This window comes from Anguilla rostrata, chromosome 10, assembly GCF_018555375.3.
Source record: "Anguilla rostrata isolate EN2019 chromosome 10, ASM1855537v3, whole genome shotgun sequence".
Classification (NCBI taxonomy): Eukaryota; Metazoa; Chordata; class Actinopteri; order Anguilliformes; family Anguillidae; genus Anguilla; species Anguilla rostrata.
Genome location: NC_057942.1, coordinates 30,329,613 through 30,346,918, shown reverse-complemented (window position 1 = coordinate 30,346,918; position 17,306 = coordinate 30,329,613). Strand labels below are relative to the sequence as shown.

Here is a 17,306-nt window from a genome sequence, read left to right as displayed (position 1 = left end):
ACCGCGAGCTGTCATATTTATGCACCGTTAATCCCCCCACCCCCCCCCCCCAACCCCAACCCCAACCGCAGACAAAATAGAGAGAGCGTCGAAATTGCCTGCACGAAAGACTGAGACTTTAGAGACTCTACGGTGTTGTTGTTATTTATATTTGAGGACTTTGAAATCCTTCCCCGAGATTTTCCGTACGAGTCTGTGTGAAAATAATTATGTTAGCTTTGTTCTTTCCCTTTCGCGTGTTGTTTACCCAAATCTTAGAAGGCAAACTTAATTAACAAGCCTAATTGTTTCCCATTAATTATTCAGTTTACACAAAGGAAAATATATAGAAAACAAAACTGCAAATCTCTCTGGTTTCTTTTTTTTTTTTTTTTTCTGCGCCTAGTGGGTGCTGCGGTGTCGATGATGAAACTCAAGCACGCGCGCTCTCACCTTTTGTCTTCCGGCACGAAGCAACTTTCGCTGGACACGGGGGGATGAGCGAAGAGCTTCCCGCTTGTGTAATGATGCGCTCTCTCCCACTTCAAACCGTGCGTGGCTTTAATGCCGTCCCTCAGAAACGGAGCGTTCTCGTGTCCCTAAACAGCGACCGTAAACTCGATTCAGCCTATTTGCATTTCAAAGCACACCGAATTCCAGGGAAACCGTTTGATCACAAGGTCCGTACAATAGTTTTGCGTGGCTATTGTCTCTGTGCTCTTTCAAAGAACAAACAGCTACTTTTTTTCACGATCCGTACTGGTACTAATGTAGCCTAGAGCACTAGAGCAATATTTTACAGGCAATATTATATGAATACAGGCCATCGACTATCATTTCATATTGTATATTCATTTTTTGAAGTTTTCATTGTTTAATTTGTAATGAGAGTGAATGTAATCTACGTGACGTCTATGTCCAGTAACGTCCTTTATCTTGCTGTTTTCCTCTGATATTTCAAAAGATATAATAACACAATTGTGGAGCAAGCAGTCTATGAAATAATGCATGCTGCTTAGCTATGCTGGTGGAAGATAATGGGGAATTTGGGGAATTTGAGACTGAGGCATTTTGTCATTGCCCTGGTAACCTTAGCGCTAATGTATCACACGCTCATTTATTTCTCATGTGTTTTTTTTGTTTTTTTGTTTTATGATGACACTTAATCAATTTGGCGAATGGACTAAAGTGGTCGATCCTCCCCAGCGAGCTGGCTGGTATCAGGCGGAAATGAGATGGAGCTTCTATAAAGGCGGGGTCTCAAACGCATAAAGCGACACGACAGAGTGTTTATCCGAGCGAACGGAAAAGCGTACCGAGGTCAGGGGTCACCGGCGGCCCGCGCAAGCCTCTTCAGCTCGTTGTTTGCCGCCGTTGTTCGCGCTCGCGGAAATCGCGTGACTCGGCGAGCGGCGGATGCTTCCCGGCTCTCTCCGCGCGTTGCGTTGTGAACGGGCCCTCGCGCGGCTCGCTCCGAAGCCCGCCGGGCCTTTGTTCGGAGACTTCGAGGATTCCGGTCGCCGTGGGGACGAGCTGAAGGACACGCCCGTCTCGTGGCGCCTGGGGATCCGAACGTACCGAGCTGCGGAAGATGACGCGGTTTCCCGTGTCTGATTCACTCACCATGAACAAAATTAGACATCCGCTATGCGGAAATTCTGCCTTACGTGTTGACCCCCCCCCCCCCCCATCACTCTGATGCTGCTGCTTGCCAGAGGGTGGCTATTGTCACCGTTATTGTCGCATTTTAGGTGCACAAAGGGCTTTGGTGTCCGAGAGCTTGAAGGACTACTGCTAAAGCGTCCAGCTAATGAGGAGTCCAGGCAACATTCCAGGCCAGGGGAGAGCCGTAAACGCAGGGGCTAAAACGGGCGGGAATGCTCGGAGGAGCGCTTTCATTTCCTGTTTTGAAGCGCGCGCAGGAAGCTTGCGGGAGCTTTTATCCGTTGGATTCAAGGCCGGCCCAGATGCGCTGGCGGGCCCGCGGCTTGCTGTAAGTCATCCAAGTTCTGTCGTCTGCACGACGAATGAGACTAATTTTCGGGAGCTGTGGACGATGACTAATAGGGCCTGCCCTTTGTGTGTTGTGAAACGCCGGTGTGCGTCGGTTAGCATAGTTAACTCGGACTAGTGATGTTGCCTTTAAACTCACCGGCCTGGGAATTCTGTTAGCCAGGTCTGGCACTAGTGTTCATATGAATCATGTGAATGCACTTGTTTTGAATGTTTCTCCAAAGTATATATGTGTGTGTGTGTGTGTGTGTGTGTGTATATATATGTATATATATATAAACATATGCTAAATGAAATGTGTGCTTGCCTGTGGGTTTTTACACTGAAATTGCTGCCTTGATGAAGCCTCTGGGCCATAGAATCAATGTAGCTGCCTTCTGCTGCTTTTGTGATGTGACACAAAAGGCGAGGGAACCATAAGACATGGCGGCGTCATCAGCGCGCAAGTGCGCCCAGTAAAGTTTGATGGCACGGTTCATGCGAGGCACAGATCGAGACGAGGCTCTGCCCAGATGCCAGCTGGAGGTAAATATAAAGCAAGAGTGATCTCCGAGGGCAGGGAGGGGGGAATTAAACAGAGCACCGTTTTTGGAACATGCTTTCGCTTAGCAACCGGGCAATAAAGAACAAGCTTCTCAGAACGTCGCCCGGTTCGGTTCAATGAATTTTCCCGCTAGTTGCATCTTGATGGGACCGGATGCAGAGATCCGCGCAGTGGACACGATCCACCACACCTTCCTCTGTTTCCATTCTCTTATAATTGCAATCTATTCCGTTTCGCAGCGCTTCAGCAGTCCAAGCTGCAGTTGGTAACTACCTCAGTGGAAAGTGTCTTCACAGCCTGTTTGCCGTACCAATGCCTCTGTTGTTTTTGGTGTCCGCAAACTGAATTGAAACTGTGCCTGCCTGGGCCCTTTCTCTAGACAGTTAGCAAAAGATTAATTTTTAAATGCTTACATAATTAATGCATGGAGTTTTTCTCTTTGTTTGGGGAAACGCATTTTTTTCACAGTTGATAAATGCAATGCAGCTTCTGGATAAACTATAGGCACAACCATCAAAACACAGATTTATATTATTCTCATGGTTTTAGCATTAATGAAATTGAGGGCCCAGCATAACAGGAACTGCATAAATGAGAATTCCACTTCTCCGCAAGCTGGACATATTCTGGAATTTTCCACAGAGAGCACGTGAGAATACTTTTCATTTCCGAGGTCAGTCACCTTGCGTTGCTCCTGACTCATCCTGCACCATGAACATTCCTGTCACAACTTCTCAATAAAATAACACCACATATTAGTAACAGTTTTTGGTCATTATATCAAATTGATGGTCTGTACCTTTTCATGGTGATAACTGTAGGAAAGAACCAATAAAAAATGCGCTGTGAAGCTTCAGTGTGTTATCATTATAAATCATTGGGGATATTGTTTTTCTTTCTTAATTTAGATAACTTCAGAAAATATATTAAACCAGATATGGAAGTAATTTTCCACGGTCATTCGTCTTATGGAATTCATCAGCTCCAATATTGGTTCTTTAAGGATCAGGGACAAATTGTTCATTTTATGTTTTGAGACAAGCCAGATCGGTATCTCACTCAAAATAACTAATATATTTGAGTTGCTATCAGCGACAAGAGAAATAAAGATGGAAGGGCTAATGCATTAGGAGATATAAAGGCTGCAATCTTGGTTCTGTTTCATCCATTTGCAATTTATTTTAGGTCAAAATAACAGAAAGGGAGGAGAAATTTAAATGATGGTTTCAGGAGATAGATTCACAAAGAAACGGGGCATTTAAAGTTATTCGTACAGACTGGCAAAACATTTGGCCTGAATCTTAAGTTTGACAAATAGCAAAAAGTACTAGGGAAAGTTTGCCTCTTGTGGTCATTTATCAAATTGCAGTAAATGAATCCTTCTACAGTGGTTCTAAAACTTTAAATATCAGGAAAAAATAGAATTTTTTTTAAAATAACGGGACCCAAATTAGAGATCTCATACCTTTCAGAAACCCATGAAATACACATATTAACATAGCTTAGTGGACTACAGACTCATTCTGGGACCCCCCCAAATACACTCCCATGACCCATTTTGGGTCCTGACACATAGTTTACAATTTACAACAGTTCACAACCCAGTTTTCTACAGGGATGTTACATCGTGCTGCTCATTTACATGAGCCATAATGAAGATCGTTGTATGTCTAATGCCATTTTAACTGCATGCAAATGCCAAACCCCTGTATACTGTAGAATGTGTTCCCATTGATTCCTGCATCATTCTGTCAGATATCGTGGCTGCTGTTAGTTCTACACATGTAAACTCTAATTAGCAATTATGTCAAAAGAGGAAAAGATATGAGACATTAAATCATGTTCCACACAGTCTCTGTGCTGAACAGTTCTATGTCAGATTATCGCAGCAAAGGGGGATGTTTCAAATGGTTAATTAAAATCGCTACATGCCGCAATGAAACCTTTCCCAGTAATTAATGGTGTGGTGGGTTGACAGTTTCATTCTGCCTGTGGAAAATAGCTTAAATTAATGGTCAGATGTGTATAGTGAATTGCCTATTTTAGCACACAATACACACCCGTGCTTCATATGAATATCCATACTAAACAACATGCTCTTTGACGCTACTGAAATGAGTAACATAAGGTATTTTTTTTCTAATACTGGATGGCTGATTTAAATAGGTCAAAGACCTGCATTATAAAGTGTCTTAATAAAGTGTGTAAAGATTCAGCCAGATGTTTCTTGGCGTATGTGACATTTTCACACAATGATGCTGAAAGCCTTCAAAAGTCGAAGTGAAAATGAAAAGTGAAAAGTATGACAAAGAATAATATGCGATAATATCTCGCTTGGAAGTCTAAATACAGCAGCATACTTATTGGATAACCCCCCACGCCCCAAGAGCTAATTAACACGGCAAAACAGAGTTTCATTCAGTCTATGGACCAGCAGAAACGAGGCAAGCAGGAGTGAGCATCAGTGCATCAGTGGACACAGATGTACGGTTTAGACGTTTGGCGGAGTGACTCACGAGAGGTGCGTTTAACACGATGAGCAGACCCGCGGCGGGGCTCGAGCAGAGCTGCAGTCCGATTGGTGCGGCTGTCAGGCCGCGCGCCACGGGACGGGCTGAATAAGGGACGGCTAGAAGCACGGGAGAGAGGAGCGCCGGACCCCGTCCCGTACGGGCGGGGTCCAAACGCCCGTCACGTTGTTCGCCCAGGCCGCGGTGACCGGGAGAGCCGATTATTGTGAATAAAATGAAGGGCGGAGATCCTGCCTCTCGCGCCCTCTCTCTGAGCGGAGTCGCAGAACTCACAGCGGATTTGTGTGTGTGTGTGTGTGTGTGCTTGAGAAAGAGTGTGTGTGTGTGTGTGCGTGCGTGTCTGTGTGTGTGTGTGCTTGAGAAAGAGTGTGTGTGCATGTGTGTGTGTGTGTGTGTGTGGGTGAGCGTGTGTGTGTGTGAGTGTAAGAGTGTGTGTGCGTGCATGCATGCATGCGTACGTGTGTGTGTGTGTGTGTGTGTGAGTGTAAGTGTGTGTGCCTGCGTGTGCACATGTGCGTGTGGGGGGACTGAACTCCTCCTCATCAGAAACTCAGTGTAAGAGCACGCAGGTGAACCTTCTCTAGGGAAAGAGAAAAGCCCCAAGGCTTAACGGCTTCTCAGCGGCCACAGCCACCGTCACCTTTACACTCCGGGGCCAGCGCAGGGGGCACATGATAAGGACCCGGGCTTAGGGTGAGGTCACGCGTCCTCCGACAGGAAGCGAATACGCAGTCGCCTCCATTCGTTTTCAACGATTCTTCGCGTCCTCGAGGCACGTTGGGATAGCTGGTGCCGCGAGGCAAGCCGACGGAGCAACCGGAAGGACGGGGGACGTGGCGTGATGACCGACCGGTCGGATTCGAGATCCGACGTGTAAACTGTCCCCTGAGATCTGGCCGGAGGATGTGTTGGCTTCACCCTTACCCATCGATCAGTGCCTTCCGGCCTGGAAACTAATCTGCCTGTCTCTATCTAAGCTAGGGACCATGAGTGTACGTGTGCACGTGTGTGTGTGTGTGTGTGCGTGTGCGTGTGTGCTTGCGCTGCCTGCGTTACCTGATTTTTCTTCTGTTATGGATGGCCAAGAGATAATGTCGTATTCTAATCCACAATCTAAGCATGGAACATTAAATTGATTTTCAGTGGTAATAAAAATAAGAAAAATAATAATCATAACAACATCGATAGAAGCCATTAAGTGGACAAAATAATGCCGCATGTTGACTGAATATTTCAGTTGGAATATTTATTTAAGGAGATTAAGGACCCAAATGTAAATGAACATGTGCAATACAAGCTGTAAATATGGAAGAGAAACATGTCATTTTAAAGACAAAGCCCCCTCCTTTTGAATTTGAATATGCGCAGCCTTCTGCAGATTAAACTGATTTAGTCGACAGATGTATTCCTGCCATTGCAATAACATGTATGGTCATAAATACCGAATCTATGAAACTATAACTGGAAAACCTCTAGAGCTGCATGTCAGATAATGAAATTATGAGCACTTTACACCTGTTCACTTCATTTAAGCTGCAGTGGGATGATTTAAGAAATTAGTCCGCAGTTTGTTCGTAACCACCGCCGCTGTCGTTATTCAAACGACTGAAGTAAGTAAAAGAAAATCTGTTTATGCTGCATTCATTCTCAGGGAGCCAGGACACGTCAGGAGGCAGGAATTTGCGGAGACTAACAAAAGGAAACTGGGACTCTGAGCGAGGGTTCTCAGAATTGCAGATTAGATTTGCACCACGCAGTTTAAACACTCTGTCTCTCTTTGAAAATAACACTGAAGGAATACGAGTTCACTGCGTTTGCTTCGAGAGCATGCAGAAAAAAGGTTCACATATCTGGTCCAGAAATGCCCTTGGATAGCGTAAACGCAAAACAAATATGTAAATAGGTAAAAACCTGATACCTGAATATTTTACATTGACATTTTCCATGCGAATGACAATTTTGCATACAAAGCAGTGTTTGACATGGAAGAGGATACATACTCCTGAGGGGGGGGGGGGTGTCTGCTGGTTTTGGTGTGATTCAGCACTTAACTGACTGGGGGGGGGGGTAAAATAGATTATGATAGAAAACAGAACAGAACAGAATGGAATTTTCATATTCAGTATAAAGATAGTTTTCCATTGCTTTCATATTAAATTGAGATCTAGTACAGAAGTCACTGACTGTCTAAAGAATCCACACACGTTGTTTACAAGGCCTTCGCTGGCTGCAGACTAAAAAGTACCCGCAAAAACCTTCCCACGCTGCAGCCTTTCAGGATTCGACTTCGACTGCGTGACTGTGCGCGCGCGTGTGTGTCTGTGTGCGCACGCGTGTGTCTGTGAGCGCACGCGTGCGTGTCTGTGTGCGTGCGTTCCCTCAGCCCTGCGGCAGTATTCAGATATCTCTGGAAGATTTCTGACATCTCTTCTATCAGATCCCCCCAGAGACACAGGACCACGTGTTACTCCCTTTCCTCTGTTAGTTTATCAAGCAGGCCAGCCCAACACGAGGACTTCTTTGAGGAGCCCTCCCGATTCACTCTAACACACGAGCTGTGCTAGTTTAAATTGTGAACACATATTGCCTTTAAAAAAGCATCGTTAATGAGGCAGTTCTTCAAACACAAGGGCAAAACGCATTGTGATTTTGCCTGAACCTGAGCCCAGCAGAAGCGAACAGTTTTTAAAATATAATTTCTAGAAGAAAACCACCGTAATTTTTTTTTGGTTAAACCAGCCGCCAGCTAACTGCTGAGGACTACTCAGCTACTCACGCAGTTAACACTGCGGTAACACTCCCCCCCCCCCGTCCTTTCTCTGCATTCTGGAGTTTACCGCCACATCGATGCTCTTTTGTTCCTTTCTCCGTTTCCTCGTTTGTTTGCGCGTTTCCATGCCTCCCGGAACCGAACCGTCCATTTCGTCTCTCCCGGGTCTCGACTGAATTATCGACGAGGTTGCGCGCGCCCGCGAGCGCGCGACCTGCCTGCTAGCGCCGCGTTAAAGATGCGAGCGGGTAGGGAACGCGTGTCTGCGCGCCGCGGCAGGTGGGCGAGCACGTGGGCGGCTGTACAGGGGGCGGGAGGCACGCAAGGAGTCTTGGGAAAGCAGAGCTCCCCCACTACTTCCTTCTCCCTTTTGCAGTGTGAGATCTGGAGAAAAGCGGAAGCACGTGCTTCAAACGCAAAAATATTTCGTGTGGAGTCTTCATTTCCACTGTAAAGCGCTTTGACATCAAGAGATTGAAAGGTGCTATATAAATGCAGTCCATTGTGGTTTTTAACAATTGCCATTATCCAATTATTGTATTATATAATAATATGATAAAATGTACAATTATTTAATTGTGTGATTTGTTTTCAGTTAAGTACAATTGATCATATCTATGTATATGAGAATGCTCACCAGATCCATTCAGATTAAGTGTCTTGTGCTAGGCTACAAAAGCAGTGTTTTAGAAGTGAATCAACCCCATCCCCTTCACCCCTCCACTACACTGCCACCTTTGGTCCTTTTCCCCTTGCTGTTCATGATTTTGTGATAAGTAAAATGCACTAGCTTTAGTAATAGCATTAGTCATGAGTCAGTTTGAGCCAGATTTTGTTTTGCAGTCTGTTTACACACATGGAAACCCCTCTGTCTGCTTTTCTAGTTAGAGATTTAAAATAGCCTGGGATTGCATTAAACGTCCTTTAGTGGTCATCTATTGCCACTTTGGAGGACAGACTAGCTCTTGAAAGCAAAACACACAGCAGCAGAACGAAACTAAATTGGGAGAACGAGCCAAGCTTGCGAAAGCGTCAACGTTCGTCTGACTATTGCATTTTTCCCTCTGTGAGTCAGACCTGTGGTCAACTGAGCATTTGAAATACCCTGTTTAGATTCTGGGAAGAAATTATGAAGCACTCATAATGTACAATCATATGATTTTTTTTTTTAATTATTAGGAATCTTCATGGTTTTTTGGCCCAGGCCGATAATAAACATGCGTGCTTCAGGACAGAAATGACACTAAAGGACAGGCAAATCTACAGTATATGTGTTAGTACTCAGTGTCCACTTTGCCAAACAGATGGTTAGCAGCAGATGGTGCTGGAGGTCCCTTGGTGCAATTACACACAAACGCACGAAATAATGTAATTCCTCACTGAAACGATACTTTATTTCCATCAGAAAATGAGGATGTAAATCACATGGTAATGACTTCTCCGGAATCCAGAGAAGCACAGCGTGCCATTTCATTCTGAAGATTACGTTTTAGAAAGAACAAAAAAATCAACCGTCTAATTTTCTTTTTTGTTATTTGCTTTCCCGAGGTGTCATTTGTGAAGAAACGTAAGTGTTTGAAATAAACTAAACAAATTAGAAAGGTATTGTTTATCTCATAAGCGAGAGTTTCTGATCTGTGCTTTATAAAACAACTTCTTTGTTGTGGCCTGCCTCATGAAGACCGAAGGAAAAACGAGAAAACAACAAAAACAAGTTATGCTCAGAAGCATTCACTCGTGGATTTTGAAATGGAAGGTTCTGGTTCCGTAGTGTGGGAGGAGGGTAACTGCTAACTGGTATTTAAGAATATTAAGAACTGCCTTGCACTTAAAAGGCGTTTTGTGAGCGATTATCGTGTGTAGCAGGAACGCTTCACTGAATACACCTGCAGTAAAAACACTAATCCAAAAATGGGCAGCTACCCGCACTCAACGTAAACCTCTAGTGTTTGGTCTTGTTAACTCATTTCATCGTAAAGCTGGAACTTATTTTTCTTCACCGTAACCCACGATTAGGACATAATTACACATATACTAGAGTAATTTTCCTAGACTGACACTGTAGTCATTGTGTGCTTGATTTAACTTTAATGCCTGGCGGCACTTCGAGCGTGTACATAATTTCACTGTTGCGCGTGCTCGATTGCGCTTCTGAACAAAACGCTGAATTCAGCTTTCAGGTTCTCTACCACCATAGTTTGGACTGTGTGAAATAACCTCTAGAACTTGCCGGTACGTTGTGCTGACGTGTTCAGAAAAACAAAATTGTTGTTTTCGGCAGTTCTTTGAGAGGAGCAGAAACCTCTGAAGGAATAGCCGTTGCTCTGTTTTTCAAGGACAGCGTAATGGCTTGCTATTAACGCTTTAATAAATACAAAGTCTTCATAAACAGCGGCTAAGTGTGAGCTGTTGGGGATCATGTTCATTTGGGAGCTATTAGCATTTATATTTTCTGACAGCGAGCCCATTGCACCCTGGTCTAATTGCAGCAATTTGTTGGCACGCAGTGACACAGAGTGCAGTGCAAAACCCATATTTTTTTCGTCGCTTTAATTTTTAAAAAAATATTTTATTGGACTTTTGGAGAACTGAACTTCTGGGATTTAACCCCATTCTTTAATGAAATACTCACATATTAAGGGTAAACAAATGTTGCCCGACGGCCTGTAGAAGAACGTTTGGCCTTGAAGCAAAATTTGTCTGGATCTCGAATCGATAGATATGTGACCGCATGACATCGTTATTGTGTTACGAACTGTTGCTCCGTGATATTGACGAAAGCAGCAAAAAAAAGAAAAAAGTAGGTTGCTATGTCGTGATCCTAACACTTTAGGGAACGGCAGATTGTGTTAGACTCAGATTAATGTCATGCTTTAGCGGTTAAGTGTTTTCCCTGGGAGACTACTTAAGGCCGGCGTGTGTGTATGTGCACATTGGTGATGATGATGCAGTCCAGCCAGGGCGGTAAAGCATCCCTGCGATCAGGCTTGAAAGCCCTGTTCGCCTCTGGAAAAGCCGCGCTCCCTGCAGCAGACGTGGGCGATGTGGGCGACCTGGCCCCGCAAACCGTGGGCCTCTCAGAAAATGACGAGCCGAGCGGATGTGGCCAGAGCGCACAGCGGCAGGCACATCACGCTCACATTGGGAAACAAGGACAGCGTTCTGATTCATTTGAGCCAGAGCGACCTGTCGCTGCCCGAAAACAAGGACCCGGCTTCCCGCGTGGGCTACAGGAGCAGGAGCGGGACGAGGGATTCGTCCTCCGTGAGCGGGTCGAAGGAGACGCTTCCGTTCAGCTTGAGGAAGGAATCTCCTCTGGACGCCGCCCTGCTGGGCGAAACAAAGGACACGCCCTCCGTCTGCAACACCCCGCCCGACCTGGCAGAGGACCTGGAGGGCATCAAGGTGGATGCCTCCAAAACTGAACTGATCGACCAGGATGATGATGAGGACAATGATGATGACGATGTTGATGAAGACAATGATGATGATGGTGGTGATGAAGACAATGAGAACGGTGTTAACAAACGGGCCACCCTAGAGAATATAACAGTGGACAAGGACATTTTAACAATCATGTTCAAAGACTGCTGTCCCTTTGGTACTTAATGAATTATGTGTTTGCCTGTTTGGGGACCCTCATCTTAAATCAGTGCATGTTAGAGGAAGCTTATAGTTAATCTCTGTCTGTTTTGTGTGTGTGTTTGCTCCGTAGAATGCTCTGGACCTCTTGGGATGGAGGGGGGAATCATCTCCAACCAGCAGATCACAGCCTCCTCTACGCACCGGGCACTTTTTGGGCTGCAGAAGTGGTACCCATACTTCGCCCGGCTCAACAAGAAAGGCCTGGTGAACGCCTGGACGGCAGCTGAGAATGACCGATGGCCCTGGATTCAGGTAACAGACCCAGACCTGGACTTATCCCCAGTTGTGTGTAGGCCCAGACCTGGATTTAGCACCAGTTCTGTATAGGCCCAAACCTGGATTTAGCACCAGTTCTGTATAGGCCCAGACCTGGATTTAGCACCAGTTCTGTGTAGGCCCAAACCTGGATTTAGCACCAGTTCTGTGTAGGCCCAGACCTGGATTTAGCACCAGTTCTGTGTAGGCCCAAACCTGGATTTAGCACCAGTTCTGTATAGGCCCATACCTGGATTTAGCACCAGTTCTGTATAGGCCCATACCTGGATTTAGCACCAGTTCTGTGTAGGCACGGACCTGGATTTAGCCCCAGTTGTGTGTAGGCCCAAACCTGGATTTAGCACCAGTTCTGTGTAGGCCCAAACCTGGATTTAGCACCAGTTCTGTGTAGGCACGGACCTGGATTTAGCCCCAGTTGTGTGTAGGCCCAGACCTGGATTTAGCACCAGTTCTGTGTAGGCCCAAACCTGGATTTAGCACCAGTTCTGTGTAGGTCCAAACCTGGATTTAGCACTAGTTCTGTGTAGGCCCAAACCTGGATTTAGCACCAGTTCTGTGTAGGCCCAAACCTGGATTTAGCACCAGTTCTGTGTAGGCCCAGACCTGGATTTAGCACCAGTTCTGTGTAGGCCCAAACCTGGACTTAGCCTAGTTGTGTGTAGGCCCAAACCTGGATTTAGCACCAGTTCTGTGTAGGCCCAAACCTGGATTTAGCACCAGTTCTGTGTAGGCCCAGACCTGGATTTAGCACCAGTTCGGTGTAGGCCCAAACCTGGATTTAGCACCAGTTCTGTGTAGGCCCAAACCTGGATTTAGCACTAGTTCTGTGTAGGCCCAAACCTGGATTTAGCACCAGTTCTGTGTAGGCCCAAACCTGGATTTAGCACCAGTTCTGTGTAGGCCCAAACCTGGATTTAGCACCAGTTCTGTGTAGGCCCAAACCTGGATTTAGCACCAGTTCTGTGTAGGCCCAAACCTGGACTTAGCCTAGTTGTGTGTAGGCCCAAACCTGGATTTAGCACCAGTTCGGTGTAGGCCCAAACCTGGATTTAGCACCAGTTCTGTGTAGGCCCAAACCTGGATTTAGCACTAGTTCTGTGTAGGCCCAAACCTGGATTTAGCACCAGTTCTGTGTAGGCCCAAACCTGGATTTAGCACTAGTTCTGTGTAGGCCCAAACCTGGATTTAGCACCAGTTCTGTGTAGGCCCAGACCTGGATTTAGCACCAGTTCTGCGTAGGCCCAGACCTGGATTTAGCCCCAGTTTATTGTAGGTCCAGACCTGGATTTAACCCCAGTCCTGTGTACTTGCAATGCACTTAACCCATAACCTTGAATAAAATGTTATAATATCAAAATATATAAGGATGAGAAATAGTCCTCACGTGTCTGTATCTAGGCAGGAAATTCTTTTTTAAACAACATTATTTCTCAGTTGCTAAAATTGAAGATAATGGTGATAATGAAAAAAAAGTGAAAAGTAGCTGATAAGTCTGAGCAAGCTGGTGCCGGTTGGCCCACTGCTTCATTAGATCCCATTCCATTAGATTATAAAAATTAGCTAATGCAGAGCTGTAACCATACCAGGTTGCTTGGCTTGGAGCGGTTTGGCTCTGTCTGTCCCAGCTTTGCCCAAATTATGGAGCTTAAGCACCACTCTGCTATGAGCCTTCTCCAATGGCTTGCCGGTTCCAGTCCTCGTTCCATTTGTGTTGGGCAACAGTACACAAAAGTACAGTGGCATCTGTTGATGTCCACTAAGATGTTTGGAGGTAGCAGCTTGCTGGGACTCAAGATGGCAATGAACCCCTGACTAATTTGGGCTTTTGATTTTCTAAAGTAGTAAAATGTCTAACTGATTACATTTATAATACATTAATTATATAATATGTTAATCATTTGTGGCTAATTAATTAGAACATCCTTATGTTGTATACATTCATATACAAGGATAAACAAATAAAGTAGAGGTTGCCTATAATATGGGAGTGCGTACAAGATCTGACTACAAAAATTATGGAATATGTACAAGGTGAATCTCCTAACTTTATGAAACATGATAATATGTCCTGGTGTTCTTGCACATATTATATGAGCAGGTGGCTGAGTCTCATGCTAACCCATATCCATGTACTCTGGTTCTGTTTCATTTTAGTCTTAAAGGAAATGTGTTGCTGAATCAAATGCCATGCTGCGGTCCTCTTTAAACGAAGCGTATGCACTGATTAACTTTGAAATTGTGATTATCTCAGATTGCAACAAGTGCCTGATAGTTTGCTATTAACACTTAATATCTAATTAGATTTATATAGCAAATAATTAGCCCTTAACTACACTGACTGACTGCACAACGACCTCTGAGATTAATGTGCAATAATGCTACAGTATTCTAAAAATATGTCGTGCTTCTTGATGAAAGAGCAAGACGTCAAAGCTAAATATGTGATGATGTATTGCTTTTAAATGATGGCTTTGTAAGATATTAGATTATTTTTCCCAACAAATATGTTTGGAGGTTATTTTTCTCCCCCAAAATAATTTACTTTATTTAATAAGTTACTTCTGGTGATAGCTGCACTCGCCAAACTGCATTTGTGAAGAAAAAAAAACATGCTTTTAATTGTATCAAAGTTAAGAACAAATGTGTGAATCCAGACCATACTGTGACTGTGTGAGTACACATTTGACTACAGTATTCTTTATTCCACCCAGTGCACACGCACATTTATATGCAATGCTTGGGGCTCATCAGTATTCGGTGCAATGCGAGCAGCAGGCAGTGACACTATGGAGACATTGTTTTCAGTCTCATAGTATATGTTGACCCCCTGCCTGCACACAGCTGGCTGCTTGTAGAGTGTGTGGAAACGCTGGTGTTTCAGTGCTGCAGGGAGGTTCAGGGCGTTTGTCTTCAATGACACCGCACAAGAGAATGTGACTAAAGCTGCATTCTGTCCCTCTCTCTCTCCGTCTCTCTCTTTCTCTCCCCTCTCTCCAACTCTCTCTCCTTCTCACTCAATTTCTATATTTCTCCTGCCTCTCTCCACCTCTCTCTCTTTCTCTCTCCCTCTGTCTCTCCATCTCTCTCCATTTTTCTACCCATTCTCTCTCTCATCCTTCTCTCTCCATCTCTCTCTTTCTCCCCTCTATCTCCACCTCTTTATCCCTTTCTCTCTCTCCATCTCTCTCGTTGTCCCCTCTCTCTCTCCATCACTCGCTTGCTCTCCCCTCTCTCCATCTCTCTCTCTCCCTTTCTCTCTGTCTCCCCCCTCTCTCTTTCTCCCCCTCTTTCTCACCAGAGAAGTGCTCCTTTCCAAATGCTGTTGTGCCTGTGGGTTCTGGGTTTATGAGGGAGGGGTGAACTGACAGAAGGACGACCCGAGCAGGTAGCGAGAGCCGCAGTGTACAAAGGATACATGTGCTCTGCTCACTGCTTAGGACTGCAAGTACCCTACGCTAGAGGACACACTGGGGTAACTAATAATAAAATTCTCAGACATAAAACTCACAAAAAAGATCCAGCTGTTCAGGAAGCCAGCTGGACACTGTGATTGGCAGGGAGGCGGGGCCATCGATTTAATTTCTAAAGTATGTTATTGGCTCGCCGGGCCATACCTTCCTAATGGATTGCTAATGCACTCCTTGCATCGGTGCCTACGCTCAAGACCAAGGGTAGACAGTCGCATCCAACTGTACACGACTAAGCAGAGACTCTTTTTAACCATTTAAGGTGCGAGATCACAAATATGTAATTAGAATGCTCTTAACTGAACAGTCTAAAGCTGATGTAACAATCACTACAGGTAATGGAAATCTATGGAGTTCTAGAGCACTGACTTTAAATTTTGGAGAAAAAAAAAACATTCCAAAATGTCCACTCTTCAGAGGGTTAAGAGTCACCATCCATAGTTAGCTTTCCATTTATGACAAGTGTTTTTACAGGGCTCCTCTGGTCATGGTCTTATGTGGTCTAGGAATACCCAGTTGTGCAGTTGTACTGAGTGTTGCTTCGATTACTAAGGAATATATCTGCTGCTTGTCACTCAATGACCTTTTCAATGACCTTTTTAACACTTAGGGCTCTCGTTTCTGGAATCAATGTCGCATGGTGCGTGGGTTCACTGGGCATGGCTTGTGAATGTTGGTATTTTCGTGACCAGAGGCTATTAGCGTACAGCTCAAAGCGTGAGGTGCTATTGGACAATGGCCTGGATTATAATTAATATTATCAGTGGGTGTTGTACAGATGGATTATTTAATAGCCAATCAAATGACCTCTTTTTATTCCCTTTAAGAGCTGGGCACATTACACTGGGTGCATTGCCAGTTTCCATAGTCTACAACGGCAGTGGAACACAAGGATAAGAATATACTAATCCGATGTTTCTTTTCAGTTAGAATTTCTCATAAAAGAAATCAGTTTGAATTTGTTCAATTTTTTTTTGTCAGAATTTTTAATAAAACATTGCCTAACCATTTATTATGGCTTATGGGCCGGTTAATTAATTTTCCATTAAAACTGTAGCTAAATAGCTTAAATGTGGGATGCTATACAGCAGTATCTTGAAGTTTCATTAAACAAAATAAAATCAAAGAAGATAACAATGCCAGTGATACCATTCAGAGCAGTAAAATGATTCAATAATTGTAAATGTGCAATAACTTGAATACGTAATAAGCAACTTTAACCTTTGTTTTTATTATGGTTCTGCGGATAGCATGACCTAGCAAATATCTGAACCTTTTATTTTTAGGCTACTTAACAATATGCCCTCCAGACAAAACAATAGCATGGCTTGTTGTTATGTCTCTTTGATATTGAGTGCTTCCTGATGATGTTAAATTAGCTTGAGAGGAGATATCTAATGTAGTCAATGCATGTAGTTTGCATATACAGTACTGGCAAACATTATGAAACATTATTTCCATAATTTATTTATTCTGTTGTTGTTTTTCAAAGCCATTTTCATCTATAAAATGCATTCAAAACGGTAATCTTTCTGACCATGAGTGGTAATGACCTTCCTTAAGCATCAGTAATTTGAAATAAAGTGTATAAGCCAAAAAAACTGTTTTCTTTCTTTGTACTCATATTATTATTTTATGTAGAAAAATACTGGACAAAGAAATACACGTTCAAGTCCAAGTATTTCTTCATTTTTGTTTTATGTTGATATTACATTTATTACATATTACATTTATTATGCCAAACAAGAAATTGTTGCAAACTATTGCATTAATCCTCAAACTGTTTATAAATGCAGTCTATCCATAATTTGTGCCAGTACTGTAGCTATCATTTTAACTACAGTCACTTAATTAAAATGAAAATAATCAAGTTGCGTTTAATGTCACACTTCTCATTACAGATGAGTGTAAAAAGAACAGAATACAGTACCCCCGGGACCACAGTTCAATATAAAAACTGCAGTAAACTATTAAAAACAGAAATAAATACAGAAATTAAAATGACAAAAAAGACAATGAACAATACATGCAAGTATGCATTTTTCTTACTTGTGAGATTTATTTCAAAGTCAAATCAGGCG

At 43.9% G+C, this 17,306-nt stretch overlaps 1 protein-coding gene across 2 annotated transcripts in view; it reads left to right on the top strand.

Moving 5' to 3' along the window:
* The window catches only part of LOC135233189 (EGF-like repeat and discoidin I-like domain-containing protein 3), a 149,882-nt gene that overhangs the window by 84,437 nt on the left and 48,139 nt on the right, over window positions 1-17,306 (top strand). For both annotated transcript variants that reach the window (XM_064296491.1, XM_064296490.1), the window contains one exon: window positions 11,553-11,734. In XM_064296491.1, coding sequence (XP_064152561.1) covers window positions 11,553-11,734 — 182 coding nt within the window. The remainder of the gene's footprint in view (window positions 1-11,552; window positions 11,735-17,306) is intronic.